At 63.9% G+C, this 13,419-nt stretch overlaps 1 protein-coding gene across 2 annotated transcripts in view; it reads left to right on the forward strand.

Annotated features, from left to right (window-relative positions):
• CAPN2 (calpain 2) overlaps positions 1-12,792 on the forward strand; it is a 38,334-nt gene extending 25,542 nt beyond the window's left edge. Inside the window, exons 11-22 of one of the 2 annotated variants that reach the window (XM_045049152.1) lie at positions 1,232-1,243; positions 2,488-2,699; positions 3,779-3,815; positions 4,498-4,563; positions 5,450-5,507; positions 6,960-7,024; positions 7,675-7,743; positions 8,255-8,333; positions 9,511-9,627; positions 10,547-10,605; positions 11,206-11,280; positions 11,928-12,792. In XM_045049152.1, the coding sequence (XP_044905087.1) occupies positions 1,232-1,243; positions 2,488-2,699; positions 3,779-3,815; positions 4,498-4,563; positions 5,450-5,507; positions 6,960-7,024; positions 7,675-7,743; positions 8,255-8,333; positions 9,511-9,627; positions 10,547-10,605; positions 11,206-11,280; positions 11,928-11,951 (873 nt within the window). In that variant the 3' untranslated portion in view covers positions 11,952-12,792. The remainder of the gene's footprint in view (positions 1-1,231; positions 1,244-2,487; positions 2,700-3,778; positions 3,816-4,497; positions 4,564-5,449; positions 5,508-6,959; positions 7,025-7,674; positions 7,744-8,254; positions 8,334-9,510; positions 9,628-10,546; positions 10,606-11,205; positions 11,281-11,927) is intronic. The other variant, XM_023247642.2, reaches the window with a different exon arrangement.
• Positions 12,793-13,419: the final 627 nt, after the last annotated feature.

Genomic DNA, 13,419 nt, shown 5'->3' on the forward strand with positions numbered 1-13,419 from the left:
CTCTCAGCCCCGGGGGACGGCCCTCCCCACAGGCACGGTGGGCCCTGGGGCCCCGTCGGGAGGCCGGGCCAGGGAAAGCAGGGCTTTTGCAGCAGAACTCTGTGTGCGAGATGTGGCGGCCGGGCCGGGCTGGCACGAGGAGACGCCCCGAGGTCCCTGCAGCTGGTCCGTGTCCCCGGAGGTGCCTAGGGCTTGCCTAGGCCCCACAGCCGCTTTGGGGACAGTCTACTCTTTTTAGAGGCCTCCCGCCTCTTCTGAGACACCGCCCCCCCCAACCAGGCCTGGTGCTCTGCTTGGCCCGCCGACCTCCAGGCCTAGAACAGAGCCCCCACAGGGGACACCTCGGGCAGGAACCGCTCCAGCGTCCGGCTGGGACCAGCTCAGGACCGGGAACGCGAGCTCTGTGCCGCCCACAGGGGCTTCATTTCCAACCAAGTCAAAGCAAGGCCGGGCTCTGCCCCCCACCATGCCCGCCCCACTCCTCCCTGCAGCACGGCCCAGAGCCGGATGAGGGGGGCGGTCCCCACATTCAGGGAAACCGCCGTGGTGGGGAGGGCAGCATGCCGCTGGTAGAGGTCAGAGGTCAGACGCTCACTCATCACTGGCAACGTGGCGCCCGTAACGGGACCCCGCCTGTAGAGTGGGTCACCTGCCATAGTTGCAGGCGTGCACACGAACTCTGAGCCCCTCGGCCTCCGAAACGGGAGCTGAGGACTTCCGCTCTGGGACAAAGCGACCCCAGGGAAAACGCCAACGGGACGTGACGCGGAGCCCACCCCCCGCCTCATGGGTGTGCAAAGCCGGTCCTGGGCTCTGGAGCTGGGGAGCACGGGGGGTCACTTGGTGCCCTTTAGAGACAAGGAAACTTTGGCAACAGAGAGAGCTGACTTGCCCAAGGACACACGGGCTGGGTGTGACGCCTGCTGGCTCCCGGCCCGGCGGGCACCCTCGAGTTGGGGGCGGGGAGACCTCAGCCGGGCGTTTCACGGCTCCGTGCCCCGGTTTTATGCTCCATAAATTAGCAATGGCGCTAAGGGCTCAGCCACATTGTTGCTGGGTCACGAGGTTTGTCCTCCGTGTGGGAACGGTTGGGGCCCCTTGGAAAATAATCACCGTGCTGAGTCACTTCACGTTGCTAGAGCTGCAGGGGACGGGGGGGCCGCAGCCCATCGCGGGGGTGACCTCGTACAGCTTCCGGGAATCTGAAGTGTGCTCTCCTTTGTGCCCGCAGGTGCCGGAGGAGGTACGTCTGGGAGACGCTGGCTCGTGTTCACCATCAGGCACCAGGCCCCGACTGCTGGCTTGGGGGGTCCCGGGAGGCCTGGGCAGGGCTGGTGGCTGGGGGCACCCTGGGGAGGTGGCTCAGGTCCCAGGGCCTGCGGGGCCAAGCTCAGGGCCAGGTCTCTGGGGAGTCCCTGCGGGGCACGGGTCAGCTCTGGGTGGACGACGTGTGGTCTGGGACGCAGGAGGCTCTCCGCGGAGTCCTGCAATTCCCCCTGAAACAAGCCTGAAGGGAAAGGTGAGCCCCAGGACTGTCTGAGCCTAAGATGATGTGGGAACCCAGGGGCCTGGATCCACGCCCCAGCCCTGCCATTTGCAGGCCGTGTGACCTCAAACAAGTTACGGGTCCTCTCTGGACCTCAGTTTCTTTTTCTTTTTTTTTTTAATGTTTTAAATGTTTTATTATTTATTTCTGAAAAAGAGAGCATGAGCAGGGGAAGCAGAGAGAGAGGGAGGCACAGAGTCCCAAGCAGGCTCCCGGCTCTGAGCTGTCAGCACAGAGCCCGACGCAGGGCTCGAATTCATGCACAGTGAGATCACGACCTGAGCCGAAGTCGGATGCTTAACTGACTGAGCCCCCCAGGTGTCCCTCTCCGTTTCTTTTTCAATAAAACTTGGTCCACCACCCACCTGGAGGGACCATAGCGATGAGGTGAATGGCGTGAGAGCGCGTAGTAGGCTCACAGCTGGCATTAGCAGGACTGGTGGGAAGTACGGCAGCTGTGTGGGTCCATAAAGGCCGCGGCTGATCCAGTGGCCACGCAGCGTGCCCCCCTCCACCCCAGTGGTACACACTGTCGGGCCGGGCAGTGCCTTCGGGGGCAAGCTGGGCTTCTCCGGATCCCTCTGGTGAGTTCCGCCCTCGCGGCGGCCAGCCCGGCCACGCTGGCCACACCTGCCTTCCTGGCCCGGCCCCGTCCCGACTTTTGTTCACATGTCACACACCACATAGCACTGATCCGACTCCTGCGGGGGGCCTCACGGCCGAGCCCCTCCGTGTGCAGATGGGGTCTCTGCAGAGCTGGGTGCACGCGGGACTCCCGCCGCACGTGCCCTGAGCCCCTCCGTGGACATTTGTTCTCGTGGGCGGGAAGTTTGCGTTTGATCTGGAACGACGGGCACCGTCGCCTTCTCCGTGAGCGAAAACAATGCGGATTTGGGGTTCTCTCTGCCGTCTACTCCCTTCTGTTTCTGTTTGTCCCTCAGATGACTGGACAGACTAACATCCACCTCAGCAGAAACTTCTTCCTGACGCACCGGGCGAGGGAGCGGTCCGACACCTTCATCAACCTGCGGGAGGTGCTGAACCGGTTCAAGCTGCCGCCTGGGGAGTACATCCTGGTGCCGTCCACCTTCGAGCCCAACAAGGACGGGGACTTCTGCGTCCGGGTCTTTTCCGAGAAGAAGGCCGACTACCAGTAGGTGCTCCTGCCCTCCTCCCCGCCCCCCGTCCCCATCCCCGTCCCCCGGAGCGCGGCGCCCTCCCTCCGAGTTTCTGCTCTGCGACACCCGCCCGCTTCCAGGGCGCAGCTGGAAGGACCCCAGCGTTACATTCCAGCGAGCAAAGAAATGAGCCACGCGGGGTATCCGCGGTTAGAAAGGGCGGCTGTGGAGCCTAGCGCAGAATCTGCTGTGGCAGCTGCGTCTCCGAAAGATCGAGCTGTCACATTCGCCGTAACGACACGGGTTGGACGGCTGAACCCAGGCACCTCACGGGGAGAAGCCGGGCCGCGCCGTAGAATCCTTTCCGTCCAGCGGCCCTCGAGTGACGGCCTCGGTGGTCACTGGGCCCAGCGGTCCAGGGCCCCTTGTCAGGATGGCTCGGTTCCCGATGGCTCTTGCCCCGTTGGCCGCTGCCTCAGCCGCATCTATTCGGTTGGGCACCTGATTGCAGGAGACGTAATCCTCCTCGGCGGCTTAAGCAAAAGGAGATTTACGGAGAAACACGGGGGCTTTGAACAGATGGGAAGCAGGGCACACGGCACGTGCTGTGTTGCCTCTACCTCGTGCCACGGGCTCCCATCAGACCCAGGACAGTGTGTCCGATGGGCCGGCTCGGGCCAGCCGCGGGCACAGTGGCCGGGGCCCTCGGACCAGTGGAGGGTCCCGGGGCCCAAGAAGGGCCCAGCGCCGCACACAGCACAGGGCACCGCCCGAGCTGCCCGAGATTCAGCTGAGACCACACCCCGGCCTCCGAGCAGGACACGTAGGCAGCAGGGACCTTGCAGGATCCCGGGTGTGGAAGGTTTATGTGACAGAGATTGCCGCAGAATCGGAGAGCGGGTGCCGGGGTCTGCTGTCCCCACACGTGCTTCTCGAGGAGCAAGAAAGTCCCTGCCCGCCTCCGCCTCCTCCGTGCAGGGCTGTGGTCCAGTGACCCTGCCCGCCCCGCCCTGCGCTGCCCTATCAGTCACATGTGCCGTCGGCCTTGATTTTGGCACCACGTGCGTCCCACCCCCACCTCCTTTCCGGTAACACAGTCTCCCTCTGTTTCCAGGGTGGTCGACGACGAGATTGAGGCTGACCTCGATGAGGTGTGTGTGACCTCCGGACTCGCCCGCTCTGCCCCCGACTGCCCAGGACCCAGAGGGGCCCCCCTCATCGCTAGGGGGCCCCAGGACCTCGTGCCCGCAGCTTGAAACTAGGGTCGCCCCCTGCACCTGCACCGGCCAGCGCGTGGCCCTTGACCACCACACCCCCACGCATGGGACCACGGGCTTCTCGTCGCCACCTTTCCTGGGCCTCAGTTTCCTCACCTGTAAAATGAAAACGCTCGGTGACGAGATTTCTGAGGCTCCCGAGGGTAACACCAAGGGTCGCTCTTCAAATAGTGGTGAATCCCGAGGGCTTGGGGGTCCCAGGGGAGGCCTGACCGCCACAAATCCCAAGTCCAGGAAGGAGACCACAGCCAACATGATGGAAGGCCCTTCCTCTGTCCCCTGTCCCCAGGGAGAGAGTGAATAGTCCAGGGGGCCACTGTCAAAGACCTTCTAGAACATTCTGGCTGGGCTCTGCTTCTGGATCCCCACTAGTGTAGATCAGGAAGGGCGTCCTGGTTGAGGGCTAGAGGAGAAGCCTCCATGAGGACTTGTTAACCCGTCCCTCAGGCTTTCCATCCCTCTCTCATCCACCCTTAATTCCTCACACTGTCCTTGGTCTCAAGCCCACGGGAGGCGCCTCCTTGGCTCTGACCTGCTCCTGTATCCCCCTTTCCAGAACGATGCCAGCGAGGACGACATTGATGACGGCTTCAGAAGGCTATTTGCACAGCTGGCAGGCGAGGTGGGTGTCTGCACACGCGGCCTCTGCCCTGCGCTGTGGTCCACTCAAAGGGACAGTCTCGTCCCCGACGCGACTCCAAAGGGGCAGAGGCAAGAGTAGAAGCAAGAGGCATCGCGGGGGGACTCGGGCTCCTGCCCACACGGTGGGGCTGCCGCTTGGCGTCTGCTCTGGCTCCGACTCCCTCTGGCCTTAGGGTTCTGGCTGCTTCCTGTCCTCTGCGTCCAGCTGGGATGTCCCTGATGTCCACAGAGACGCTCAAGGGATAGAAGGGTCGCACATCTCAAGAGCACGGCTCAGGGCACAGTTCCTTCAGGCACTACGCCCCCCCTCCACCCCCACTGTGCGGCCCTGTCTGCCCAGCCAGTCCAAACAGAGCTCTGGGGCCACCAGGTCTCTGGCCCCATGACACAGACACCTGTTCCCGATGGTCTGCGGCACGTGGGCCCTGCCCCCACCCCTAGGAGAAGGGACTGTGGCCCATGGTGGTCTTGCGACTTGGGCTCGTCCCCCGTCCCTCCTCCCCTGTCCCCCAACACGAGGGCGTGTGTAGGGCACCAGACCCGCCCCGGGAGCTGGGGCCTCAGAGGCAGAGCGGCGGGGAGACAGCTGGGCCCTCACCAGCTTTGCAAGGAGCCAGACCCGGGTTTCAAAGGGGAGGAAGGGGCGACGGGCGGAGGACTAGGATCAGAAGGGCGTCGAGTGGGACCACACGCGTGGGTGGAGCGAAGGGTTCTCAAGTGTGTCCACGGGGCCTGCAGTTCGCCGAGACGTGCGGCCTGCAGGGGGCGCTGGACCCGAACATCACAGGCCCCGCCCAGTGCACCTGATGTGGGCGGAGTGTCCCGCGGCCGCCAGGCGGTGACCACGCTCTGCTTCGTGTCCACAGGACGCGGAGATCTCGGCCTTCGAGCTGCAGACCATCCTGAGGAGGGTGCTGGCCAAGCGTAAGTGCCCTCCTGGTGGGGCCCCGGTCCCCTCCCGGCCGCCGGTCCCCTCCCGCCCGCACGTAAACACCCGCCAGCCCCCGGCCCCCTGAGGAACTGGGCAGAGGAGGCTCTGTGTGCCCTGGTCACTCAGGATCAGAGGGCCCCGGGTCGAGACCACCACTGGCCGGCTCTTGCTGGAAGCCCGTGCGCGGAGAGCCTCGGGCTCTCTTGCTGCACCTGGAAAGCAGGAGCGTCACTACCTAACCCCAGAGACTGGGGAGCCTCCAACGGGTGCCCTGCGAAGCTGCCTGAGGCAGAGCCCGAGCTCCGTGTGGCGCCCCCTCGGACGGTCAGCTGGAAGGGGGGCGGAGCCGTGGATGGAGTGATACCACCTCACTCAGTAGCCAGGGTGGAAGGGTAAACGGGCCGTCTGGAACAACGGAACGGTGTGCAAAGCATCTCCCCAGCGTGCGTGTCAGGAGCCTCGTCTGACTGGCTCTTTACTCGGAGAGACATGGTTTCCCTTGAACTGATGAGCCAGGCCAGGGACCTGAGGGCCCAGAGGCGGCTGGCAGGCTCCTGGAAGAAGGGGTGAGGCCCAGAGGGGCCTGAGGAGGGCCCGGGACACCTGGAACTGCGTCCGAGTCAGAAACGGGACCGGCCAGCCCCGGGGACACATTTCCTCCCCACCAAATTATCACAAGAGCCGCACGGCCCTCAGAGATCGCCGTCCGCGCGCGGGTCTGTGTGAGGTCAGACCCCGCGAGCCTGGACGTCGCCGTGTCCTGAGCAGCAGCCCTGGGCGCCACCAGCAGCCGGCCTAACCCATGGCAAACTCCCTCACGGCCAGAGAAGAGCCTGGCCGGCCGCCCATCCACCGCGGAGGATGTGGGGAGGGATCCGCTCGTAACCGGTTCCTCCCCGGGCAGGCCAGGCGCGGACAAGAAGATGGTGCGCGTCCCGGAGGCCGCCAGGCACGAGTGAGGTCACAGGGTTGCTGAGGCGTGTGGCCGTCAAAGCCTCCTTGTTCCCGCGCAGACGGAGGTGGAAAGAGCCAGGCCGCGCCGGGGCTCAGCCTCCCTGCCCCCGGCTGCCCGCTGACCCCTGCCTCTGTCCCGGCCGGGGAGGGGTCTGTGCCCACGAGGGCAGCTGCGAGTTAAGTGGCAGCCTTTACAAGGACAGGACAAGAGGGGGACCCCTCATGGAGTCCAGAAGGGACCAGGCTCCTACTTGTGATGAGGGTCTCCTGCAGGCCGCCAGCCACCCGCCGCGGCCACTCCGGACGGGTTCTGGTCCTCGGGGCACGCGCTCGTGTGGCGAATCACAGGCGGACGCCCCCCTCCCACGGCCCCTCCGACAGCCACCGGCCTGCTGTGGCCCTGGAGGGACGGATGAGCACTTCCTCGAGGGGGATCCCGGGGACAGCGCGTCTCTGTGGGACGTAACCATCACTGGTACTTTGTCTTACAGGCCAGGACATCAAGTCGGATGGCTTCAGCATCGAGACCTGTAAGATCATGGTGGACATGCTGGACGTATCCTTCCAGGCGGCAGAGCCCAGACATGGCGTTTGAGACCCCCGCCCTGGGGGCTCTGACACCGCGCCCCGCCCGTCCAGGGGCCCCTGAAGGGGAGTTGAGGAGCTGCAGATGAGGGGAAGCCGAGGGCCGTGTCCCAGGTCCCCGCACGGGAGGCGGCCGCTCAGCTGTGCCCGAGCGGCCGTGGAAAATACCCCGCAGACCAGTCTCCTCTGGTTGTGGGTTTTCCCGATCTGCGGGCGCGGGGCCCGCCCGCCGTGGGCAGCTCCTTCCCCGGCCGCCCGCAGCCTCGACTCGTGGCTCAGGGACAAGTCCTGGGCACGGGTGCTCCGTGCTGCTCGAAGTTTCCTCTCGTGGGCTCACAGTGGTTGCCTCACAAGAGGCCTTAGAAGCACTGCAGAACTTGGGGGCGGGGGGGGGCTCTGCAGGTCATGTGACAGCTCGTTCTCACCGGGGCCGGGGCCCCCCGCATCCCCAGACCAACCAGCAAAGGTCAGGGTCGCCAGAGGCCTCCTTCTGGGCCCTCCGCCAGCCTCAGAGGCAGGCCGGGTCCTACAGCAGGAGCCGCCTGCCCATATGCTGTGGGCGTCAGCGCCATCCGGTGGAGGGGACGCACCCACGGCCGGGCTCTCCTTAACCGCGGGCAGTCAGATGGCAGTGGCAAGCTGGGGCTGAAGGAGTTCTACGTTCTTTGGACAAAGATTCAGAAGTACCAGGTGAGCGCCCGGGGGCCGCCGGGGGGCGGGGGGGCTGTGTCGGGGTCGTGCGGTGCCCGTACAACCCTTTGCCAGGTGGGAGGGACATCCCCAGGGTGGCGACTGGACCCACAGAGACAGGCTGGCCACACGCAGACAGCAAAGATGAGCCCGCCTCCTGCCCTCGCCTGGCGCTGACCGGAAATGGGGTCCCCTAACAGCTGCTCCCGAAAGCGTCCTGGAGAAGCCACGTCGCCTTTTGTAACATGGGTTTTTAGCAGCTCAAGCACGACAGTCGCATAAGATAACGTGAGCCGTGGTGGCTGGCTGGTTGGCTGACGGGCGTATTGACAAACCGGCTCACGGGAGAGGCCAACGCTATTAGCTAATTAAGGCAGAAAGGCGGGCGACTCTTCCAAGGCCACCGGAGGCAAAGCTGGGAAATCCGCGTCCGTGCGCGGCACTCGGCGCGAGCCAACTCGCTGCCTGCCTCGCTTTGGGTCATGGTTCTTGGAATTATTTCTCGTTCCAGAAAATTTACCGGGAAATCGACGTGGACAGGTCTGGCACCATGAACTCCTACGAGATGCGGAAAGCACTGGAGGAAGCAGGTAACGCCTCGTGGCTGTTTCCTCCCTTCCGTCCGGCCGCGGGATACGCGAGCGCAGGCTCCGTCCCGGCTGTGGGGTACGGGAGACTGTGCTCCGCACCCTGTGGAGGTCGGTGACCGTGAGACAAAGCGGGTGCTGGTTTGGTACAAACACGTCCTTTCCGTTCCCCTTTTAAAAGCTCCCTGGTAGAACGCTCTGCCCGCCATACCTTCCTGAATCTCCGTTTCCTCCGGAGGCTGGCGGGGCGAGCGGGCCCCCGGCCCTTGCCAGGTGCAGGGCTGACACGAGGGTCTCTGCTCCCCTCTGGAGTGAGTCCCCCACGGGCAACATAAAATCCCGACACTGAGACCCCAGATACCTGGATTCAGCGAGATCCACCTCCCCCCACGCGGTCCAGTGCAAGGGGAGGTGCCCCCCGCTGCCGGGCCTTCCGGACTAGGACGGCGAGGCACCACGGCCGTGTTCTGGCAACGGGTGGACAAAAGGAGGGAGAGATGGGCTCCCCCCGCCGTCAGGCACACGACCCCCTGGCAGGACTGAGTCACGAGCCCTCAGTGTGCTGCAGGGGAGGCAGGAAACATGGTCCTGATTTCAGGCAGCCGTGGCCCAGTGGAAATCCTGCCACGGGAACAGAAATTATCGCTAATCTCGGACAGACAGTCTCTGCCATGTGCATCCAGGAAGTTAGTCTCCAGGGGATTCAGAGCTAAACAGCTGGGAGAGGAAGCACAGGGAGAGGTGGCCACGGGGACGGGCCACAGGGGTGGGGGTGGGCCACAGGGACAAGGATGGGCCACGGGGACGGGGACAGGCCACAGGGTCAGGGATGGGCCATGGGGGTGGGGATGGGCCACGGGGACGGGGACAGGCCACAGGGTCAGGGATGGGCCATGGGGGTGGGGATGGGCCACGGGGACGGGGACAGGCCACAGGGTCAGGGATGGGCCATGGGGGTGGGGACGGGCCACAGGGACAGGGATGGGGACAGGAAGCCTCATGGCAGCCTGCGGGGACGGGCAGAGCCAGGTGAGCGGTCAGGGTCGGGAGCAAGGGTGGGAGCGGCGGGTCCCCAGGCGAGCACCAGGGGATGGGGCGGCGGCGATTTGAGGGCCACGTCTGTGGCACGGGCGCCGTGTGACGCGCACCCTGAGGCCGCACCCTCTTCCTCCGACCTCAGGCTTCAAGCTGCCGTGTCAGCTCCACCAGGTCGTCGTTGCGCGCTTTGCGGACGACGACCTCATCATTGACTTCGATAACTTCGTTCGGTGTCTGGTCCGGCTGGAGACGCTGTTCAGTGAGTGGCCGCTTGGGGAAAGGCCCGTCCCGGTTCTGTGTTTGGCGCAGGGGAGGCCGCCTGGAAGGGCGTGTGTGCGCGGTTGACTGCGCAGACCCTTGTGGGCGGAGGGAGGACCTGGTGACTGAGCAAGGAGGAGGAGGAGGTGGAGTGAGGAGGAGGAGGGAGGAGGAGGAGGAGGAGGAGTGAGGAGGAGGAGGAGCGAGGAGGGGGAGGGGGAGGAGGAGCGAGGAGGGGGAGGGGGAGGAGGAGGGAGGAGGAGGAGGGAGGAAGAGGAGGAGGAGGAGGAGGAGCGAGGAGGAGGAGGAGGAGGGAGGAGGAGGAGCGAGGAGGGGGAGGAGGAGGGGGAAGAGGGGGGAGGAGAGGAGGGGGGAGGAGAAGTGAAGAGGAGTGAGGAGGAGGGAGGAGAAGAAGGGAGGAGGAGGGAGGGGGAAGAGGAGGAGGGAGGGGGAGGAGGAAGAGGGAGGGGGAGGAGGAGAAGGAGGAGGGGGGAAGAGGAGGAGGGGGGAAGAGGAGGAGGAGGCGGAAGAGGAGGAGGAGGCGGAAGAGGAGGAGGAGGGGGAAGAGGAGTGAAGAGAGAGAGGAGGAGGAGGGGGAAGAGGGGAGGAGGAGGGAAGAGAAGGAGGGGGAAGAGGGGAGGAGGAGGGAGGAGGAGGAGGGGAAGAGGAGTGAAGAGAGAGGAGGAGAGAGGAGCAGGAGGAGGAAGAGGGGAGGAAGAGGGGAAGAGGAGTGAAGAGAGAGAGGAGGAGGGAGGAGGAGGGGAAGAGGAGTGAAGAGAGAGGAGGAGGGAGGAGGAGGAGGGGAAGAGGGGAGGAAGAGGGGAAGAGGAGTGAAGAGAGAGAGGAGGAGGGAGGAGGAGGGGGAGGAGGAGGAGTGCTCACCGGCGGCCCTCCTCCCACCCCCCACCCCCCTCCCTCAGGGATATTTAAGCAGCTGGATCCCGAGAACACTGGGACCATCGAGCTCGACCTCATCTCTGTAAGTCAGCCGCTCACAAGGCACCGGGAGCTGTCACGGGGGGGGGGGGGCGGGACAGGGACCCGTGGCTGTTGGCTTAAAAAGCTCCACCTTGCGAGTGTTGTGGTCGTGGGAGGCGGGCCTGTGAACGGGTGTGAGGTCCCACCACAAACGTGCACACCCTTCCCCGCACCCCCCCCCCGCCGACCCTCGGGCCCTGGGAGACACTCCCGGTTCCTCCTCCCACGCGATTTGCCAAGTGCACACGCGGGAAAACGACGAGGGGAAAACGAAGTGCTTGTTCACATGAGCGAGAGATGGTCACGTAAGAAAATTCTCCTGCATGAAATTCAAGTGGGTTTGGGGAAGATGGGTCCTTCTTAGACCAGATCTACTTAAAATACTTCCTGGGCAGGTTACCTTATTCCCCCACCCCCCGCCCCGGTTAAAAATTCCATCGAAAATACATAAACTTGCCGTAGGGAGTTACCGAGCTCCTGGTCCGGAGCCCCAGCAAGGCCCAGGGGACCGTCAGTCCCAATGCAGCGGACTGACCGGTCCCGTGAAAAGCAAAGTGCAAAATGTCCTGTCACCCTGGTGCCAGAACGTTCTCCCCTCCAGGAGGAAGGGCACGCCCTCCCGGTCGTGGCCTCACGTTTGCTGTCAGCGGAGCCGAGCTCAGAGCAGCACAGGCTGGCGAGGGCCGGTCAGGGGCCGGTGCCCAGGGGAATGACACGGTCCCATGCTCTAGCCAGGAGCAAAGTGACAAGGGGACAGGTGTAAGGGACTAGGGACTCCTGTCCTTGAACTTTGACCTGGGGGAAGCCAGAATGAAGTAGCTTTGCACCTGCTATGATGCATTATAAAGGACCTTCAGCCAACTGAGAATACATTTTAGCTGGCTGCAAATGACACTAGGTAACTTCTAGTACGAAGCTGCAGTCTCAGTCTCGGCCCCGGCTGCACGACGCACCAAGGGCAGCTTTGCAGAACCCGGGGCCCCGGGCCCGGGTCCCGGACCGACTGGAGCAGAGTGTGACCCAGAGCCCCCACTTGACCCCCACTTGACCGAGGTCGAAAGCACTGGTTTCGGGGACAGCCGAACTAATGTTCACCCGACCTGGAGGGGGCGGCAGGAAATGCCGCGTGGTCCGGTCTGTCTCGTGGCCGTCGGCCTGTGAGCCGGGTCGTGCCCCTGACCTGGGCCGGGCCAGGCTGTAGAAGTGGGGAGGACAACCCGCGAGTCTGTGCCCCGATCCCTGTCTGCTCCAAGTCGTTCTTCCAGAATGACCGTTAGTTCTGCACAAGGTGTCTGAGCTGACCGGCTGTCTTCCTCCTCACAGTGGCTCTGCTTTTCAGTCCTCTGAAGTCCTAACTGTTCTCCCTGAAGACGGCCAGCCGAGGACGAAGCCCCCACAGAGAAACTTTTTATCTGGACCCCCAAATGACGGGAACATTTACCCAACCGATGAATGGCTAGAGCTGAAAATAAAGATACTTTCTGAGACAGGTCTCACGTTTCACAGTAAAAAAGATCTGCGTATCCTGGTATTACATGCAGGTGACTCACTCCATCCTGGGTTAGCTCAGAGAAAACCTTCCATCTATAAACAGGTCCACGGTTTACTTTTACCCACTTGCCCGTTTATGGCAATATCCAATTGGAGAAGAACACAGGGAGGTATTTTTAACCGCTGACCAAACACGAAGTCAGTCTCCAAGGACACGAGGTCCTTGCTGGGAACATTGAAAGTAAATTCCCGATTAACAATGCAGCCGTGGCATTTGCCAAACAGCAGTGCGCGTCCCTGGAGTGAAACGGAAAACAGGAAGCATCGAAGAGTGACAGGCCGGGCCAGCACGCACACCTCCGTCACGTGGTTGCAGAGAGAGCCAGGTTTTATGTAGAACGGCCCGGTGACCCGTGCGTGTGTCCCAGAAGATGCTGAAGCCACGCGGCCCTCGGCCCGCTAACCGAAGCGTGCGCGAAAGCAGGTGCCTGGTGTCCGAGCCGATTACGGGAAAGGACGGGACGAGCCGCTCGTGGCCGGGACGTCGGCACCCCCGCGCTTGTGCGTGGAGCCGGGAGGGACACGGGTGGGAGAGCTTGAGCCCTGCTTCACCCCGGAAGACGCGAGCCGCCTTACACACCTACCGCCTTGTTGCCTTCCTGCTGAACGTGCTGTTAATAAAGAGTGACCCAAGCGGTCCGCGTGCCGTGCTGTCCTTCGGGGGCCCCGCGGCGGGCGGTGCGCCCGGGTCTCGGCCTGTTCCCGCTCCAAGGTCACCTCTCGTTTCCCCTCTTGAGAGTTAAAGGCAGCTTGGAACTACGCAGTTTCTTAATCCAATTCAGAGGCTCTCAAGTGTCCGCAAAGTAGGTCCGGCTCTCCTCTGCTGCCCCTGGCCTCCCCTGAGGAGGCCCAGGCAGGTCTCTCGGGTGTGGGGACGCGAGAGGCAGACAGGACAGGCGCGTCAGTCACGGGCCTGCCGGTGGTGCCCCTGCGGGAGCCTTACGACCCAGGAGAGGTGTGCGACGGGCCGGGCCGGGCCAGCAAGCGCATCTCCCAGCCTCGTCCAGTGGGGGCCGGGCACGCAGGAAGGGGAGGGAGGCGCCTTCCCAGATCGCAGAGGCCCACAAACCGCTTCTGTGCCAGGGTCCGCCCGCAAGGCCCCCGGCTCGCCACCACCTGCCCTGCTCCCTGGTTCGTTGTCACAGCAGAGGAAACAGAGACACGAAACAGCCAAGGGCTCCGCTCCGCTTAGCTCAACCCATTTAGAAAAGGACGGGACAACGACCAAGCACCTGGGTTCCCCAAACAGGGTAGCACTGGTCAT

This window comes from Felis catus, chromosome F1 (genome assembly GCF_018350175.1).
Source record: "Felis catus isolate Fca126 chromosome F1, F.catus_Fca126_mat1.0, whole genome shotgun sequence".
NCBI lineage: Eukaryota > Metazoa > Chordata > Mammalia > Carnivora > Felidae > Felis > Felis catus.